The 15,524-nt window shown below is 36.9% G+C and overlaps 1 protein-coding gene across 13 annotated transcripts in view; it reads right to left on the bottom strand.

Moving 5' to 3' along the window:
* Positions 1–15,524, bottom strand: part of LOC128733038 (lethal(2) giant larvae protein) — a 36,792-nt gene that overhangs the window by 9,887 nt on the left and 11,381 nt on the right. For all 13 annotated transcript variants that reach the window (XM_053826597.1, XM_053826600.1, XM_053826588.1 and 10 more), the window contains one exon: positions 7,908–8,502. In XM_053826597.1, the coding sequence (XP_053682572.1) occupies positions 7,908–7,991 (84 nt within the window). In that variant the 5' untranslated portion in view covers positions 7,992–8,502. The remainder of the gene's footprint in view (positions 1–7,907; positions 8,503–15,524) is intronic.

Here is a 15,524-nt window from a genome sequence, read left to right as displayed (position 1 = left end):
TTTTTATCAATGTGTATCATGCCGGGCTGTTATTCGGCGTACCTGTTTACCCTCTTAGATAGAGAATGTGTACATTTAGTGGTGTATGAGGACATTATCTAACCATAAAATCTAGGTAGAGCTGAAGTTGGACGTATTTCTCAATTCGCGTTAAAGGTTTGTACTAGTTTTTTTGTTTCAGAATAGTAATTCAAAAATACATTCCAACCATCCCAATTACAAGCCTCCAATTATTACCACAAAAGTAAAAAAATCTGAAAAAAATTACCAATTTTCATTCAATGGGACAAAAAAGCGATTATGTGCCTGTGCCGCGTAATTTTTATGTTTTCATATTAATAAGCATTTCATGACCATAAATATACAACTTTGTAACAATTTTTCTACAGAAATATCCATGCTCGAAAGTTTTAAAAAATTGATCTGCCGATTTTAGTATAGGAAGTCTGGAAGTCTGTGCAGCCATGGGACATCGAGAATAAAGACGATCTTTCCTTCTCTAACCATAGTACGAAACATCCTTCCCTCCTTTTTCCTAGCCATAGTACGGAAAATCCTCCCTCCCTTTCCTTAACCCTCTAACGGGTAAGACCGTCTGTAGACGGCCTTCGCTTTTAAAGCTCCAGAGCCACATACGAAATTTGTCTTGAATTGAAAATATGAAAAATATGTTCAAAACAGATTTCCTGACCTTTTGATATTGATATCACAACATTCTGACCTTGCGTTCAAAAGTTATCATCTTTCAAAAACAAAAATTCCGAAAAAAATTATGGTGCGAATATTCCCTTTTTTATTTTTGAAGAAAAAGGACATCTAGAACAAAATGTTCGACCTCAAATTTTTTCTATGAGTAATTTACATGCTTTATTTCAATTTTGTGATATATTTGAACTGAAAAAATATTTGGGTAGAGCGTTAGGCATGAAAAACGAAAAAGAGAAATTGGACTTTTTCATTCCTAGTGGTACTCCAGATAAATATTTTTCCTTGAAAATCAACACTTGAGCTTGTTTTGAGTGTTCTTTCATGATAAAGTAGTCATTTGCTTGATCGCATCGGTTTTACGATGTTGCCCGTTAGAGGTTTAACCATAGTGCGAGAAATCCAGATATGATGGCAATATGGCTAGCTTTTGCCATGACTATGGTCATGAGACGCACAAATCGCAATCTGCCCGTATGTGACTTGCCGGTGTTTTGACCCACTTTCGAACATTGGCTTTCTTCAACGACATTAGCTTCGAGTATATTTTAGCTCGGACCTTGCTCTCCAAAATGACCTATAGAGAATATTCCATTAGATTGGCGTCTGGGGGTCGAAATAAAAGCCATACCGTTATTTTTAAATCACTTTGGTTCACTCATCCTTTGTGATCTGCGACCGAAACGAAAGTCTACCCACGGTTTAAAGCAGCCGGTTCGATAAACTGAAACTTTACTCAAATCTGTTGTTTGAGCTCACAAACGCTCGCAGATATTGATTTTCCAGCTAAATCAACTATTACGGAAATCGGAAGTGGTCAAGTTGTTGAACGACGTAGAACACGTAGTCAACGGTAGGAACAAGATAGACATTGAGGAGGATGAAAAGTTGTGAATCCGCAGACATTAGACGGGATGGAGAGAGCATCGCGAGAGTTAAAGAATGGTAATATTACTGAATAGAACGATCTGCTAAACGCTGGTCTATGTTGTGATAGATCCTTGGTAAATTCCGATTATTCGACTTGCAATTGATCATCTGGCTTCTATGCATTCACTATTTTTACATTCTTTTCAAATATTTTTGTCATTTTTAGTTTTTGAGATATCTCTCTACATGCTGGTTGGCAGGGAGTGTAATAGTCTGTCAAATGTTGGTACTGCGACGGTGGTAGATGGAGAGATTTTGTAGTAACCAACGCATATGTTTGCTTTGGCTAGATTGGTGACAAGTGAAAATGTTGTTGGTCGTAAAATAAAGCGGCTGCAAACAGGATTTTAGTAGTCCGAAGATGAGCGACCGATAAGTTCTTGGTGCGTTTGAGCGTAAGATCCCGCGGACAATTCATGGCGGTAAACTGGAGGATGGAGTGTGGCGCAGACGCATGAGCCACGAATTGTACACATTGTACGTGATTTCACGGAAATATCCATAACGTGGTTCACCAATCGACTGGGAATGAAGTCTAGTTTTGGGATGAAATATGAATATCATTAAATTTCCATGACAGAAAAAGATACAATCGATGAAAAAAATCAGTTTTTGACACACCCCCGGACAACCTAGAATATCTCTGGTATCCACTGGCTACTGCGAACCTTGAAATATTACAGAAAAAGTATGAAGGTCTGTGCCTAAGGACACAAACGAGGCACGTAGGACTACAAATGCACATTCAATTCAACTAAGCTTGATATATCAAATTAGTATAAGTCTGAACGTCGTAAAGAATCTTCGACCTCTCACTTTTTTGTAAAAATAAAGGAAAAATGTAACGATAACCATTAACCGTTATGTGTTCGACAAAAAAAACACCTTTAAGTGCTCGACAAGGGTACCCGGGTACCCACAAATTGAAACGCTTGTAACTTTGGCAATTTTTGACCGATTCGGACACTTTTACCACCAAAAGATTCAGGAACTTATCCGCTTCCAGTGTGGTTATAACAAAGCCGGAAGTGGTTTATCTGGTTCCCGGAAATCCGGCAGTCTGAGGATGTGTTCCGGAATTAAAGCACTTTTATATTTTTGGATGTAATTATAGTAATATGGGTGTCCAAAGTTCTTCCAATTACTCCGAAAGGTCATTCTTCATTATTTTAAGACAATACAATAATATATCCTTGGAATGGCCATTCTGCGACAAGTTCCCGTGGGACCTCCTGTGGCCATAAAACTGTTTGGTTTGCAACACTGGCAATATGGGTGTCTAAATTCATAAAATTACTTCAGAAGGTCATTTTTCATTATTTTGATTCTATCTGATGATTTTGCCACGGCATGGCCATTCCGGAACATATTCCCGTGGGGCTTCACAGTTGTCCAAAACCAAAAATATGTGCGCATTAGAGTTTTGAGTGGGAAAACTTGATTTTAGGTTTATGGAACCTTTGGGAGAGTTTCTTGAAATTAAAAGTTCTATCGTATGGTGAAATTCAAATTTTGAATAATCCCCCTAAAAGTGAAATAAAAAATTTATTTTTCTGCAGCTTCAATATAACACATTGATGAGTTCTGCAAAGTTTTAGAGCATATTATTACAAGAAATTTTGCTAAAGACCGTAACCTTCTATCTCCTCAGCGAAGATAGAAAAGTCCTATTTCTTATATGTGAATCTTCAAAATCAGTTTTTCTATTTTAGCTTTTTTTGCAGTTGTTGTATGATTTTTTCATGTTTTATAAAGTTGTACAAATAGTAAAAATACACAACTTTGCCGAATGTAGTATACCTCTATCTTTGCTTGTTTAGGAGCTGTAAAACTTTTGATTTAAAAAATACCCTAATTTTGATCCCCAATTACGCGACTATGCGCAGACGGATACAAATGAAACTTCCTGACTTTTTGTAGTTTTTTATTTAGTTTCAGATTCATGTAATGTAATTTGTATCTGTTTGCGCATAGTTGAGTAATTCGGGGTCAGATTTAGGGCATTTATTATAACATAAGTTTTACAGCTCCTAAACAAGCAAAGATAGAGGTATACTACATTCGGCAAAGTTGTGTATTTTTACTATTTGTACAACTTTATAAAACATGAAAAGATCATACAACAACTACAAAAAAAGCTAAAATAGAAAAACTGATTTTGAAGATTCACGTATAAGAAATAGGACTTTTCTATCTTCGCTGAGGAGATAGAAGGTTACGGTCTTCAGCAAAATTTCTTGTAATAATATGCTCTAAAACTTTGCAGAACTCATCAATGTGTTATATTGAAGCTGCAGAAAAATAAATTTTTTATTTCACTTTTAGGGGGATTATTCAAAATTTGAATTTCACCATACGATAGAACTTTTAATTTCAAGAAACTCTCCCAAAGGTTCCATAAACCTAAAATCAAGTTTTCCCACTCAAAACTCTAATGCGCACATATTTTTGGTTTTGGACAACTGTGAAGCCCCACGGGAATATGTTCCGGAATGGCCATGCCGTGGCAAAATCATCAGATAGAATCAAAATAATGAAAAATGACCTTCTGAAGTAATTTTATGAATTTAGACACCCATATTGCCAGTGTTGCAAACCAAACAGTTTTATGGCCACAGGAGGTCCCACGGGAACTTGTCGCAGAATGGCCATTCCAAGGATATATTATTGTATTGTCTTAAAACAATGAAGAATGACCTTTCGGAGTAATTGGAAGAACTTTGGACACCCATATTACTATAATTACATCCAAAAATATAAAAGTGCTTTAATTCCGGAACACATCCTCGGACTGCCGGATTTCCGGGAACCAGATGAACCACTTCCGGCTTTGTTATAACCACACTGGAAGTGTATAAGTTCCTGAATCTTTTGGTGGTAAAAGTGTCCGAATCGGTCAAAAATTGCCAAAGTTACAAGCGTTTCAATTTGTGGGTACCCGGGTACCCTTGTCGAGCACTTAAGGGGTAAAAAAATTCGAAGCCCCCCCATTCCACCCCCTTAAGTGCTACATGAAAAATTATTTTATGAAAAGTTGCAATTCAACTAGTTCTTAGATGTCACAGAGTTTCAGTATCCTTGATCAAAGAAAACTTTAGAATTTCGTACTTTGAAAGCTGAAAAGGTACCCGGGTACCCTGTCGAACACATAACGGTTAAATGCAAGTGTAGAAACTGCAATTAGTGTAAATTTAAGTACGGTTGTATACAACCATACTGCTTGTTATTTGTTATTTTTTATTTATTGTGGTATGGAAGCATCATTATCGCTACTGCAAATCAGCACTACTTGGATTTTTAGTTAGACAATGACTAACATTTTTCAATTATTTGAATGTTTGTGATGGAAACATATAATCTACTGTATTGTAATAGATTCTTCGAAAAAATTTCAATCGATTGATACCAATATCTATAATCTCAATCTATACTGAGTCATAAGCGTGCAAACTATAACCACTTTTCGTTACATGTTCCCTTTTCGTTTTTCTAAAGTGCACCCCAATATAGCAATCAAAGAAGTAGTTCTACTTCAAAGCTGGAAAAATTTCCCTGTCGAATGCAATTGGTTTCATATAAAAAGGTCCTATTTTGTAAAAGACATGGCCGTTTGAATTTTGTCAAAATTTTGCCTGTCTAACCCCTTAATATATGAATATAGCCTGGTATTTTCCTGAAGTAAGAATCCGAATATTTGAGATTGTTTCCAAATGGATATATGGCTCGAGACTGCAAATAACAATATAAAATTCGTGATATTTTTTTGTAAATAGCATTTTGTTTTCGAAAGCAAATAATCAAACAATTGGCGTTGTTTCATAATGTTTCATAGATTTACACATTTTCTATAATAAAATTAATTAACGTATGATAGTTTTTGTTAACGGTACAACGGGTTTGCACTATTAGATATTCCAGCATGTCTGATTATCAAGTACCTCATGCAACCTCGAGGTCAACTGGGAGGCTATTATACACAAATATAGAGGAGTGTCGTCGTGGTTGGGCCACGTTTTTGTAATTCGCCCATAACTTTCGCTTCAAAAGGAATTTTGGAAATCTAAATACATCGCTGGAAAGGTCTAATAATAAGCTATATTCCCGGAAAGGTTTGAACTGATTGCTTGAAAAATAAAAAAAGTTATAGGCATTTACGCGAAGACAAAAAATGTTGGCATAGTCGGGCCATGTTGTACAGGTTGGGCCACCAAAGAAAATCTAAGACATACGTATTGAAATTCTGTATAGAGACATGAAAAGAATGAATTCCGTGAACAACGACTCATATAGGTACAAATACCCTATTTCTAATTGCATTTTTGCGAAATTTTGGTGGTCTTGTAAAATCAATATTGCTACAATCGACTTTTAGGAAGTGTACAACTACAATAAAAAAACAACAAAAATCTAGGTTTTTATCGTATTAATTTTGCTTTATTTCATCACATTTTACGTGACTGACATTCTCTAGCGATTATTGCGTTTCTGCGCTTAAAATTATGGTGGCCCAACCATGACTTCTCAAGTGGCCCGACCTTTACAAATAGCGCTTTTCTAGTATTTCTCCTTAGCCTTCCCAAACACCTAACTGGAGGGGATTTTTCTATAGTCTTCGTGTGCAGCACAACACACTTCATACATTTTCAACGTTTATCTCGATAATTGCATTTCATGAATCATTTCTTGAAGAAAAGTTCATTGCGCCTGGAAAACTTTTTTATAAGATTTAGTCACTGAATTCAGTACGGGTGTTTTGAATACACGATTGAAACTCACAATATTGTGAAAAGTTAGCTATCACAGTAAGAAGTTTTACACTGGTTGTATCAGAGATATCATGAGTTACTAAAACTGTAAAATCCTGATGGCCCGACCATAACAGTGGCCCGACGATAACGACAATACCCTACGTATATAAAAATCACCTGAAAGGTGATAGCTTTCAGACAACACCGTAATCTGATTTGGTATTGTCAACCTATCATGTACCACGTTCCAAGCTGATCTCGATTCATGGCAAGGGAAAACAATCATAATAATAGTAATGTTTGCTTTTCTTCCATGCAATTAAACGAACGACATAAAAGCAGAGTAGACATCGGAATAGCCTCGAAGGTGCGGCAATAGCACGAACGACAGTAGTGGTTTATCATTTCTTGTAACAAGGTGTGGTGCAGCCTATGTATTTTGCTCGCTTAGGGCTAGCATATGGCAGTCTTCTCCTTCCGCACCCACGTAAGCAGTGTGCAAGCAACGACGACGATACACTCGATTGCGCTTCTCCACAAAACAGCACTCTCGAGCGCTTTGAACAACAACAAAAACATATTTTGACTCAGTCTCTTCTGACACCGGACCCGCACTAGGAATTTAACTTTCAACCAGCTTAATTCTGCTGCTACGGAAACTCTGCTGGTTGCCCGTGCTTATAATAACGGTACTTCCGCAGCGCCTGATGCTAGTGTAAGAATATATGAGGAGAGACGCGCTATGGCCTCTGCACCGTTCTCAGCACATTTGAGACCTCCCATTGATGCTTCTTGGAGCAATAGTCTTCAGTAAAAATTGGAAAATCGTGATGCGCGAAATAATAGTTTTCTTGTTTTTCCTCAACTATCAGAACAATACGAAAATGGTTAAAATTTAAAACTATTCTACATCGTAACAATTGACGGTTAGCATCCCATTCTTTTCTAGTCGCTACGTTGAGCCTACAGCAGATGTTTGTTTGTTTGTATGTTTTCTGTATGTCAACATTTAGGGACAACTATTGCAAACGACCATTACAGTGGCTTATACTGACAGAAAAGAGTTTTCCTAAAAAAATTGCAATGAAAATGAAATCGTTTCCCGAATTTTAAAAATCATTTCAATGCAAAGCGTCATTTGTGACCCCATAGTGTTGGACATTCAGACTACCTCGGGGAATGTGATTTTTCAGTGGGTGTATTGGAATAGTTTCGCATCAGGCTTGTCAACTGGCTTAAAAAAATTAACAGACCGCAGTATTCCGTTAATCTTGTTTTTCTTCATGCATCAGTATTTATTAACAAACGTGTCTCACCCATTCGTTTTCATACCGTTAATCCGAGCGCTAAGACCTAGCTGGCAACATACAAGCAAGCAATCAAAAAACTATTTCAACACCTTCCACATAATTTAGATAAATTTCTATTATTATGTTCCTACCTCAAAAAGTCTGAAAGTTGTTTGTACTAACCAAATCTTATCCAGCTATGAATATGATACACAAAAAGAAAAAAAGCACTTACCCTGCGGAATGCAAATAATTCTTTCTGCAGCTTCTGCCGTTCGGCCGAAGGTTGTTGGCCTTTTCCTCGTATAAATTTCAACATTGTTGATGCTGATACTCTTTCTAATACCACAGGTTGGAGCTTTTCGAGAAGATTGTGAATTTTCTTCTACCCTTGTTATTCACAGATACGTAAGCACATAGAAAATCAGCACAAACACAACTTTGCTATTACACTACTCGTTTATGGCCAGTATCTAAAGCCCAGTGAGATTATTCAAACTCCACTTTTCTTCGATTCGTTGCACGTCTTTCGTCTGTCAGTGATGGACCGCACCGACTCCAACTCCGGAAGGGTGTTAGGCAGTGAACCCGCGATTTTCAATTATTAACCCAGACTGTATCGGCACTTCACGATGCTCGCAATTTGGCCTGACCAATGGTCGGACAACACTCGAAATCCGGATGGTGATGATGGAGGTAAATCGCTGCTGCTAATGGATCGAAGTGGGCTTCTTTCAAACATGGACACATCCAGCAGCATCAGACCAGTAGGGCCGACTAGTGGTTGTGAACGAACACCGCAAGGCATAGAAGATTGCGCTCCAAGTTAACTGGAAAAGGAGAACAGAGAAAACAGCTTATATTATTACGCTGGTACAGATTGGTAGTTTTACGCTAGATGATTTTTATTGTACTTGTACAAAACTACGTATCTGCAAACGTAAACAAGTTGTGATTCACTTTCAATCGTTTTGTCAGCATTTGCACAAAAGTTTTCTTGCAAAAGTACCAAAGCTTTTAAAAATCATAAATCATCTATAGTATTGTAATATTATTTGCAATAATTAACGTTAACCCATTACGTCCAAGCGTCTGAAATTTCATACACAAAAACACCCCGTTTTCAAAACCTTTTTCAATTCAATAGTTAACATCATTATTATATTGCCTACAAGAAAGATAACACATCAATTTGATGTGTGTTTTTGTCATTTCATCTCTACTTTCAACGGTGCAAAGAGTTGTGATAAATGGCGGAAAAAAGTTTAAAAAATGTCGGAAAATTTTATCTTTAAAATGCATGAATACGTTTTGTTACGAAACGTTATGCAAAGTGTAAATAGTAGTCTGCCACAAAATTCAAAAAAATGCAAACAACTTAAAATTTGTTTGTTTGAATCTCAGCGTATGAAATATCATACCTGAAATATGTTGACCTTGAAACCATAGTGACCATAGTAGTGCAAATAGTGATTCTGAGTTTCCCAATACATAAGATGAATTACACAGTTCCACTTCACTTGATCCAAACTTAGGCATAGCTTGGGTTAAAATAATCAATCTATTCTAATCAACAGTTGGACCAGACTGACAATGTTTCAAATAATGTATGTAGGAGCGATGAGCGGAAAGAAAAGCTTTTAGATTATAGCTCTAAATTTTAGGAATAAAGGAACTAAGTAATTAAATTTCTAATTACTTTACACTTTGCACGAAGCCTCCTGAATCAATTTTAAGGTGAATGAAAAGAAAATCTTACAGGGATCATATGCACAATTTTAATTCTTCCATTCTCATCTACTACCACTTTGCAGCAGTAAAAGCTTTATAACAGAATTTTCTCTACTGACCTTCTCGTGGGCAGACAGGTATAACAACTTATACATCCCACAGTTGTATTAAAAATAAGCAGTTGTAGTTGAGATCATGAGCAAAAATCAGCCACAAAACAGAAGAATACAGAAAGGAAACAACGAATATCTTTTTTAGTATGAATATAAATACCGTGACCGCAATTGACATTCGCGGTAGGAAGATTCGCAACACCAGAGTCTGAATAAATCGCGTATAATATGTTAGCTCGGTTTTCCTCCTAGATCTGGTTCACCAAAGTCTATCTGTGGGACTACTTCCAACTGAAATACATTTAAGGCCGCAATTGGAAAATAATTCCAGGGAGACGTACCTTCAGTTTCAAGCGTTTTTCGCCGGTTTTTGACAAAAAGGCAATATTTTGAGGTGCAGTTGATGCACCTCAAAAGCTAAGATTTTCTTGTTCGCAAAAAATGTCCTCATTGTTTTATTACTTCCGTTGTTTTGTACAACAGGAAAGAAGAAATTACCCTGGGACTAAAAAAACGAGCTAAAAGGTTAAATAAATACAGCTCAACACCTCAGTATTTATTATCAAGAAAATTTACACAGGCACTCCCAGCACCGTCTGAGTAACTGAAAAAGGGAAAGGTTTCCATCGCCGAGTGGAGAGCGTTGGCATGTTGAAGATACACCCACTATTGTGCTTTTGAGTTGGCAAAGTGTATGGCATTGGATGTCCCGAAACGAATTTATTACCACTTTTTCGACTGATCCGAATGACTTCCACGGCACATAAAAGATTGATTTTCTGCTTTTAGTTTACTATTTTAACTAACAGATCTGTAATAAAAGTTCAAATAACAAACGCTGGAAAATAAATGTTTTTAAAGCGCTCTATCATTTATGGTGAAATAAATAGTTTAGCAATATACATTGTAGCAACATACCATTCTATGGAAACGACCATTTTTGGCTTGGTGTATTTTTTGATTATTAAAATAAATTCCTATTTCCGAGGGAACAGGTGGAAGCATAAAAGCTAAAATTGCCTAATATAACTGTGTCGACCACTTTTTACGCCATTTATGAAAACTATCATTGCAAATTCTTTTTGCTATTTAAGCACGTCTAAATTAATTGATGTACATCAAAAGAGAGATCTGTTGATGAAATGCCAGTATGTTGCCTTATCTATGATATTGTTACAGTGATCAGCAAAGGTTAATTTGGAGTAAATGTACGCTTCTAACTTGATTGTGCCTGACAACTTCTCTATAATCCATAGTTATTTTCTTCAGGCCAAAATGCGTTGTTTTATCATGGAGAGAAAATTACATTTCTTCACAATGAGTTCCATGAGACTTTCTTTACACCAGATGTGAAATAATTAACTTCGCATTGGAAAAGTTCGAAATATGATGCTTTACATATTTCTACAAAAAGTTTCATATCGTCTGCGTGAATTAAAATGTTAGGGTGATTTAAAATATGTTTCACATAAAACAAGATAAACAAGGTAATGATAAGTATTCTTCAATTTTTCTTTGTTCTTTGTCTTTCATGCAAATATGATTGAACCCATTTTAGATAATTTAAAAAGTAAATGCGGGATATCAACTGTTTCAAATGCTTCACTAAAGTCGGTTTAAAATGCTTAAACGAAATTTCCATTATTCATTGCGTTGGGGTAACCAACCTATGTTGGACCGCATCTGTTAGTTGTACCTACTTTGGACACTTACAGCAAAATAAAATGGAAAAGCAGATTTAGTTCAAAATAGGTTGGTTACTCTAGATGTTACAAAGTTCAACACGACTCCAACGTAGATCGTCCTTTGACAAAACCATGTTTTGTTAGCTAAAAATTAATAGCGTTTTTGTTTTTAACCTGGGTTAGTTCCAACCGGATCACTGAATAAATAAACATTATCGGGAGAATAAACAAACATTTTCGGGTTGCCAGTGTATTGCTTGCAGCGGGGTTGAAACTGTGAAAATACCCAGAGCGAACCTGTCGTCTAAAAAGTGCAACCCAGAGCGAAACTGGATTCAATCTGATTGAAAAAACAAACGTTTTGACAGCCGTTCGTTTGGAACTAGAACGAACCTAGGTTGGACCTAAGCAAAAACAAAAACGATATAAGTTTTTAATTTGTAAGAAAATATTTTTGGAATGCATGATAGTATAGTAACTTCTCGATAGTTTTTTATGTCTAATTTTTTATCTTTCTTGAATTTTCCGACGTCAGTAACAAGAATGACATACGCTTAGGATTGAGCTGAAGCACTTTGTGTAGGACTAAAGGGGAAATGAAGAGTCGAGCAGAGGATGTGGGTGTTTGCAGTTTGATATTGTTGATATTATTCCCGCTACAAATAGCTTCAACGCTGCCGTCAGCTTTATACCAACATTTATCTTTGTACAGTAGGTGAAGTTTTCTCTATAGAATAAACCACACCACGCATTCGACGAAAAACTACGACCAAAACTGCGGGCAGTACCGAAGTTGTTTGCTGTAAGAATAGTATCAATAATATCAAATCCCAAACACCCGCATCCTCTTCTCCAGTGCCCCACTCAACCTTATTATACCTTTTTTGTTTTTTAACCTGGTTAGTTCCAATCTGACCACTGAATAAACAAACATTTTCGGGAGAATAAACAAACTTTTGTCGCGGGGTTGAAACTGTAGAAAGACCCAGAGTGAACCCGACGTTTAAAATGTTCAACCTAGAGCGAAACTAAGTCCAACCTGAGTGAAAAAACAGCTGTTCGATTGGAACTAGGGCGAACCTAGATTGGACCTGAGCAAAAACAAAAACGCTATTATTAGACAAAGTGCTTCAGACTAACTCCTTCAGCTTGTGTTATTCCTGATATTGACTTCACCACGGATTTCTCTGAATACACTAAAGTCGCTTTTTACACAGTTGACACATTCCAGCGTTACGGAACACCATTTCACCACGCAAATCAGTTCCTATTTAACCAAATTCCTGGCAGATAAGTGAAAGTAAAGTCTCCTGAAATCACTCATTTATGTTATTTGTCAAAAATTTGGTGAAGCAAGTACCAATTTACAAAGTAAAAATGGTTGCTAATTGTGTCTCGTAATGCTGGAATGTGTCAGTTTGTTTTTTTGACTCGAATAAGTTACTCCGGAGCAAGTGGCAATACGGGGTAAGTGGGAACGACGCTAATAACTCTCTTCAACCTCATTTTCTCCAACTGAACCTTTCTAGAAATGGAAGATACAACCCCAACGCTGTATGCGTTAAAATTATAGTTTAATTATAATTGGCTTTCAAAACTCCAAAATTGAACTATTAATTTGGGCGTCATTTTCACTTCGGGTTGCAATTAGTTGGACACACCTTTCTATAAATGATAGTTTGGTCGCAGGCTTTCGTAAAAGTACATTTTTTCTGACAGTAGGTAAACATAATAAATGTATTAACAAGTTACACCTGAAAACTAGTTATATAATTTGACAAACGGCATTAAATATATGGGTCGAATTAAGGGCGGCATTTCAGAGCACCCGGGGCAAGTGGGACCTAATATAAATAAAGTGTTTCAGAACAAAACTTCCTATCTTAATACATTTTTTTAGATGTACTACCGAACTTTTTCAGTTCAATTACATAATATTTATATCGGTAAAGCTTGAAAATAAAACCAAAAAGGACTGAACCAAGAGGACCCAAAAAGAAAGTCCTGTAACATGGCTTATGAGGGAGCAAACTATTTGGTCACATTCTGTAGATTGTTCATAAACGATGTTAGTTGACTCTGGGAAGGTAAAGTAGATATAGACTAAACCTCGTGTTTTTAGTCTTGACCTTCAAATGCGGTCAGGCATATATTAATATTTTGTTGGGAAAGTGATGAAGAATTTTTGAATGGAGTGGAAAGATGAGGAGGGGGGGGGGGGGTTATTGATAGCTACGCTTAATAAGTTGTCGTTGTGACTCCTACGTTTTGTCCAACGCTAGAAGGTGCATGGGTCGAAGTAGAGATGCCAATATCGGGGGGTATTTCGAAAACCGGGTTTCCGGTATAAATAAATGCTATACCGGTAAAACCGGTAAAAAACCGGTGAAAGGTAATACTTAAAAACAACATTTACAAATTATATGATTTGATGAAAATCTCTCTATAATCAATGGCACTCAATTTCTTTTGACATAACTAATTGATTAGTTCATTAAAAAAAATAATATTTAAAAACGCGAAGAGAATTTACAGTGTCATCTTAAATTTTAAAGAAAAAACTTCCGGAGGTAGAGAATTCGATGTCCACAGAAAAAGGAAGTCCAATTCCCAGCGGTAAATTTGACATGTGACGTAAGAAAACACTTGTTCAAGAACTTTCAATAAGCGGCTTTGATACTGACACTTATGATAAATTAATACTGACAATCCAGGCATCGCTTAAGTAAAGCGTATGCTTGTTTCTTAGATCGGACAGAGACGTTCGAAGCGATAATTAGAGCCCGTATAATTGGCTTAGCCCTGTCAACAGGCTATTCTAACTAAGCAAATTTTTGATCTTATTTATATTTTTTGTACTAGCAACCGAAAAAATTCTTCTTCCGTGGTGTGTTCTGACATTTCTCTAGAGTAATCCGTTAATTTTCACTAAAGATTTTCTGAACAGCTTCACTGTATATCGCACATTTCTTGTATTGCGCAATATTCTTAATTAATTGGCGCATTCAAGCATGAAATTGGACCTACTTCACCCACTCTTGATGAGTGGATTTTGCAGGCTCCTTTTGTCCAGCGCCTCTATGGTTCAAAGGTACAAGTACCAGCGGGTTAATATATATGTTCGACCGCATTTCGAGGTCAAGACTTAAAAACTTGAGATTAGTCTAATGTACAAAACCCTTATTTAACCCGTAGTTCTTTACGGAGAGTTGGAAGCTGTGATGTCGCTCGCAATGTAAATATGCGCCCTTGTCGTGTTTGACCAGAAGATGCTGCGGATGATATTTGCCGGAGTACAAACTGAAAGCGAAGAGTGCCAGAAAAGTTTTATGAATCCCGAGCTGCATACACACTTCTTGGAGAGATTGCTATCGTAAGCTGGCTAAAGTTAATAGGCTACGGTGGGTCGGACATATCGTAAAGATGCCGAATGACAGTGTGACAAAAGCGGTTCTGAACAAGCCCTCCGGCACCCGGTGGGATCGACGTCCAAGATGGCTCGACCAGATCAAAAGCGACTTGTGACTTCTTGGACGTCTGGGAAATGGGCGACGAGTGGCCCATGGAGTGGACCGAATTGAATGGAGACGATTGCTGAAAAAGCGCAAGGCATTCCGGCTCTATGCTGATGCTGATAGCGGTGGGGTATTTTGGAGCTTTCCCTTTGGAAGAATTACATAATCGAGTTAGTATTTGTAGAACCTTCCATCATGAAATTTAGTTCGCCCTATAATTTAAAAGTTTAACCAGCGATTCAAGTTTCTTGAGTTGTTATTTGATCATACAAAAAATACCGAGAATACCGGTTTTCGATCGTGGAAAATCCGGCAATTCGATATTGGAAAATAGCCCGGTAATACCGGTAAAACCGGTAAAGCATCCCTAGGTCTAACCAAGCTGTAATCTGAGATTATAACCGGATTCAAACCCACAACACAACACAACACAATTTGACAAGTTTTCTTTTTATTTAATTCCAGGTTTCGTATTCTACTAAGCGCTCCAAAAACTTCAATCGATTCAATTGTTAATTTTTTTCGCGATTTCTTCTACCTCTGGTAGAAGGAAAAGAACTTCATCTCTCTGTGAGTCAACAAATGGACGTGGAACGAAACGGGTGGACTAAGCGAACTCGTTATAGTCAAATGTCGTATACAGACTCTAACAGTCGGACCCAATAGAGATTCGAGCGTACGAAGACTTGTATTATGACCCAGCACAGTAACCCGAAGCTAGTCGCGAAGAGGATAGAATTTGGTTTCAATTTTACCATGAATCTACTGTACACCTACAAGACATCTGAAGTGGGTGCATAACACACAA

The sequence above is a fragment of the Sabethes cyaneus genome, chromosome 1 (assembly GCF_943734655.1).
Source record: "Sabethes cyaneus chromosome 1, idSabCyanKW18_F2, whole genome shotgun sequence".
Classification (NCBI taxonomy): domain Eukaryota; kingdom Metazoa; phylum Arthropoda; class Insecta; order Diptera; family Culicidae; genus Sabethes; species Sabethes cyaneus.
Note: the sequence above shows the minus strand (reverse complement) of the source record. Positions and strands in the feature narration are given on the sequence as shown.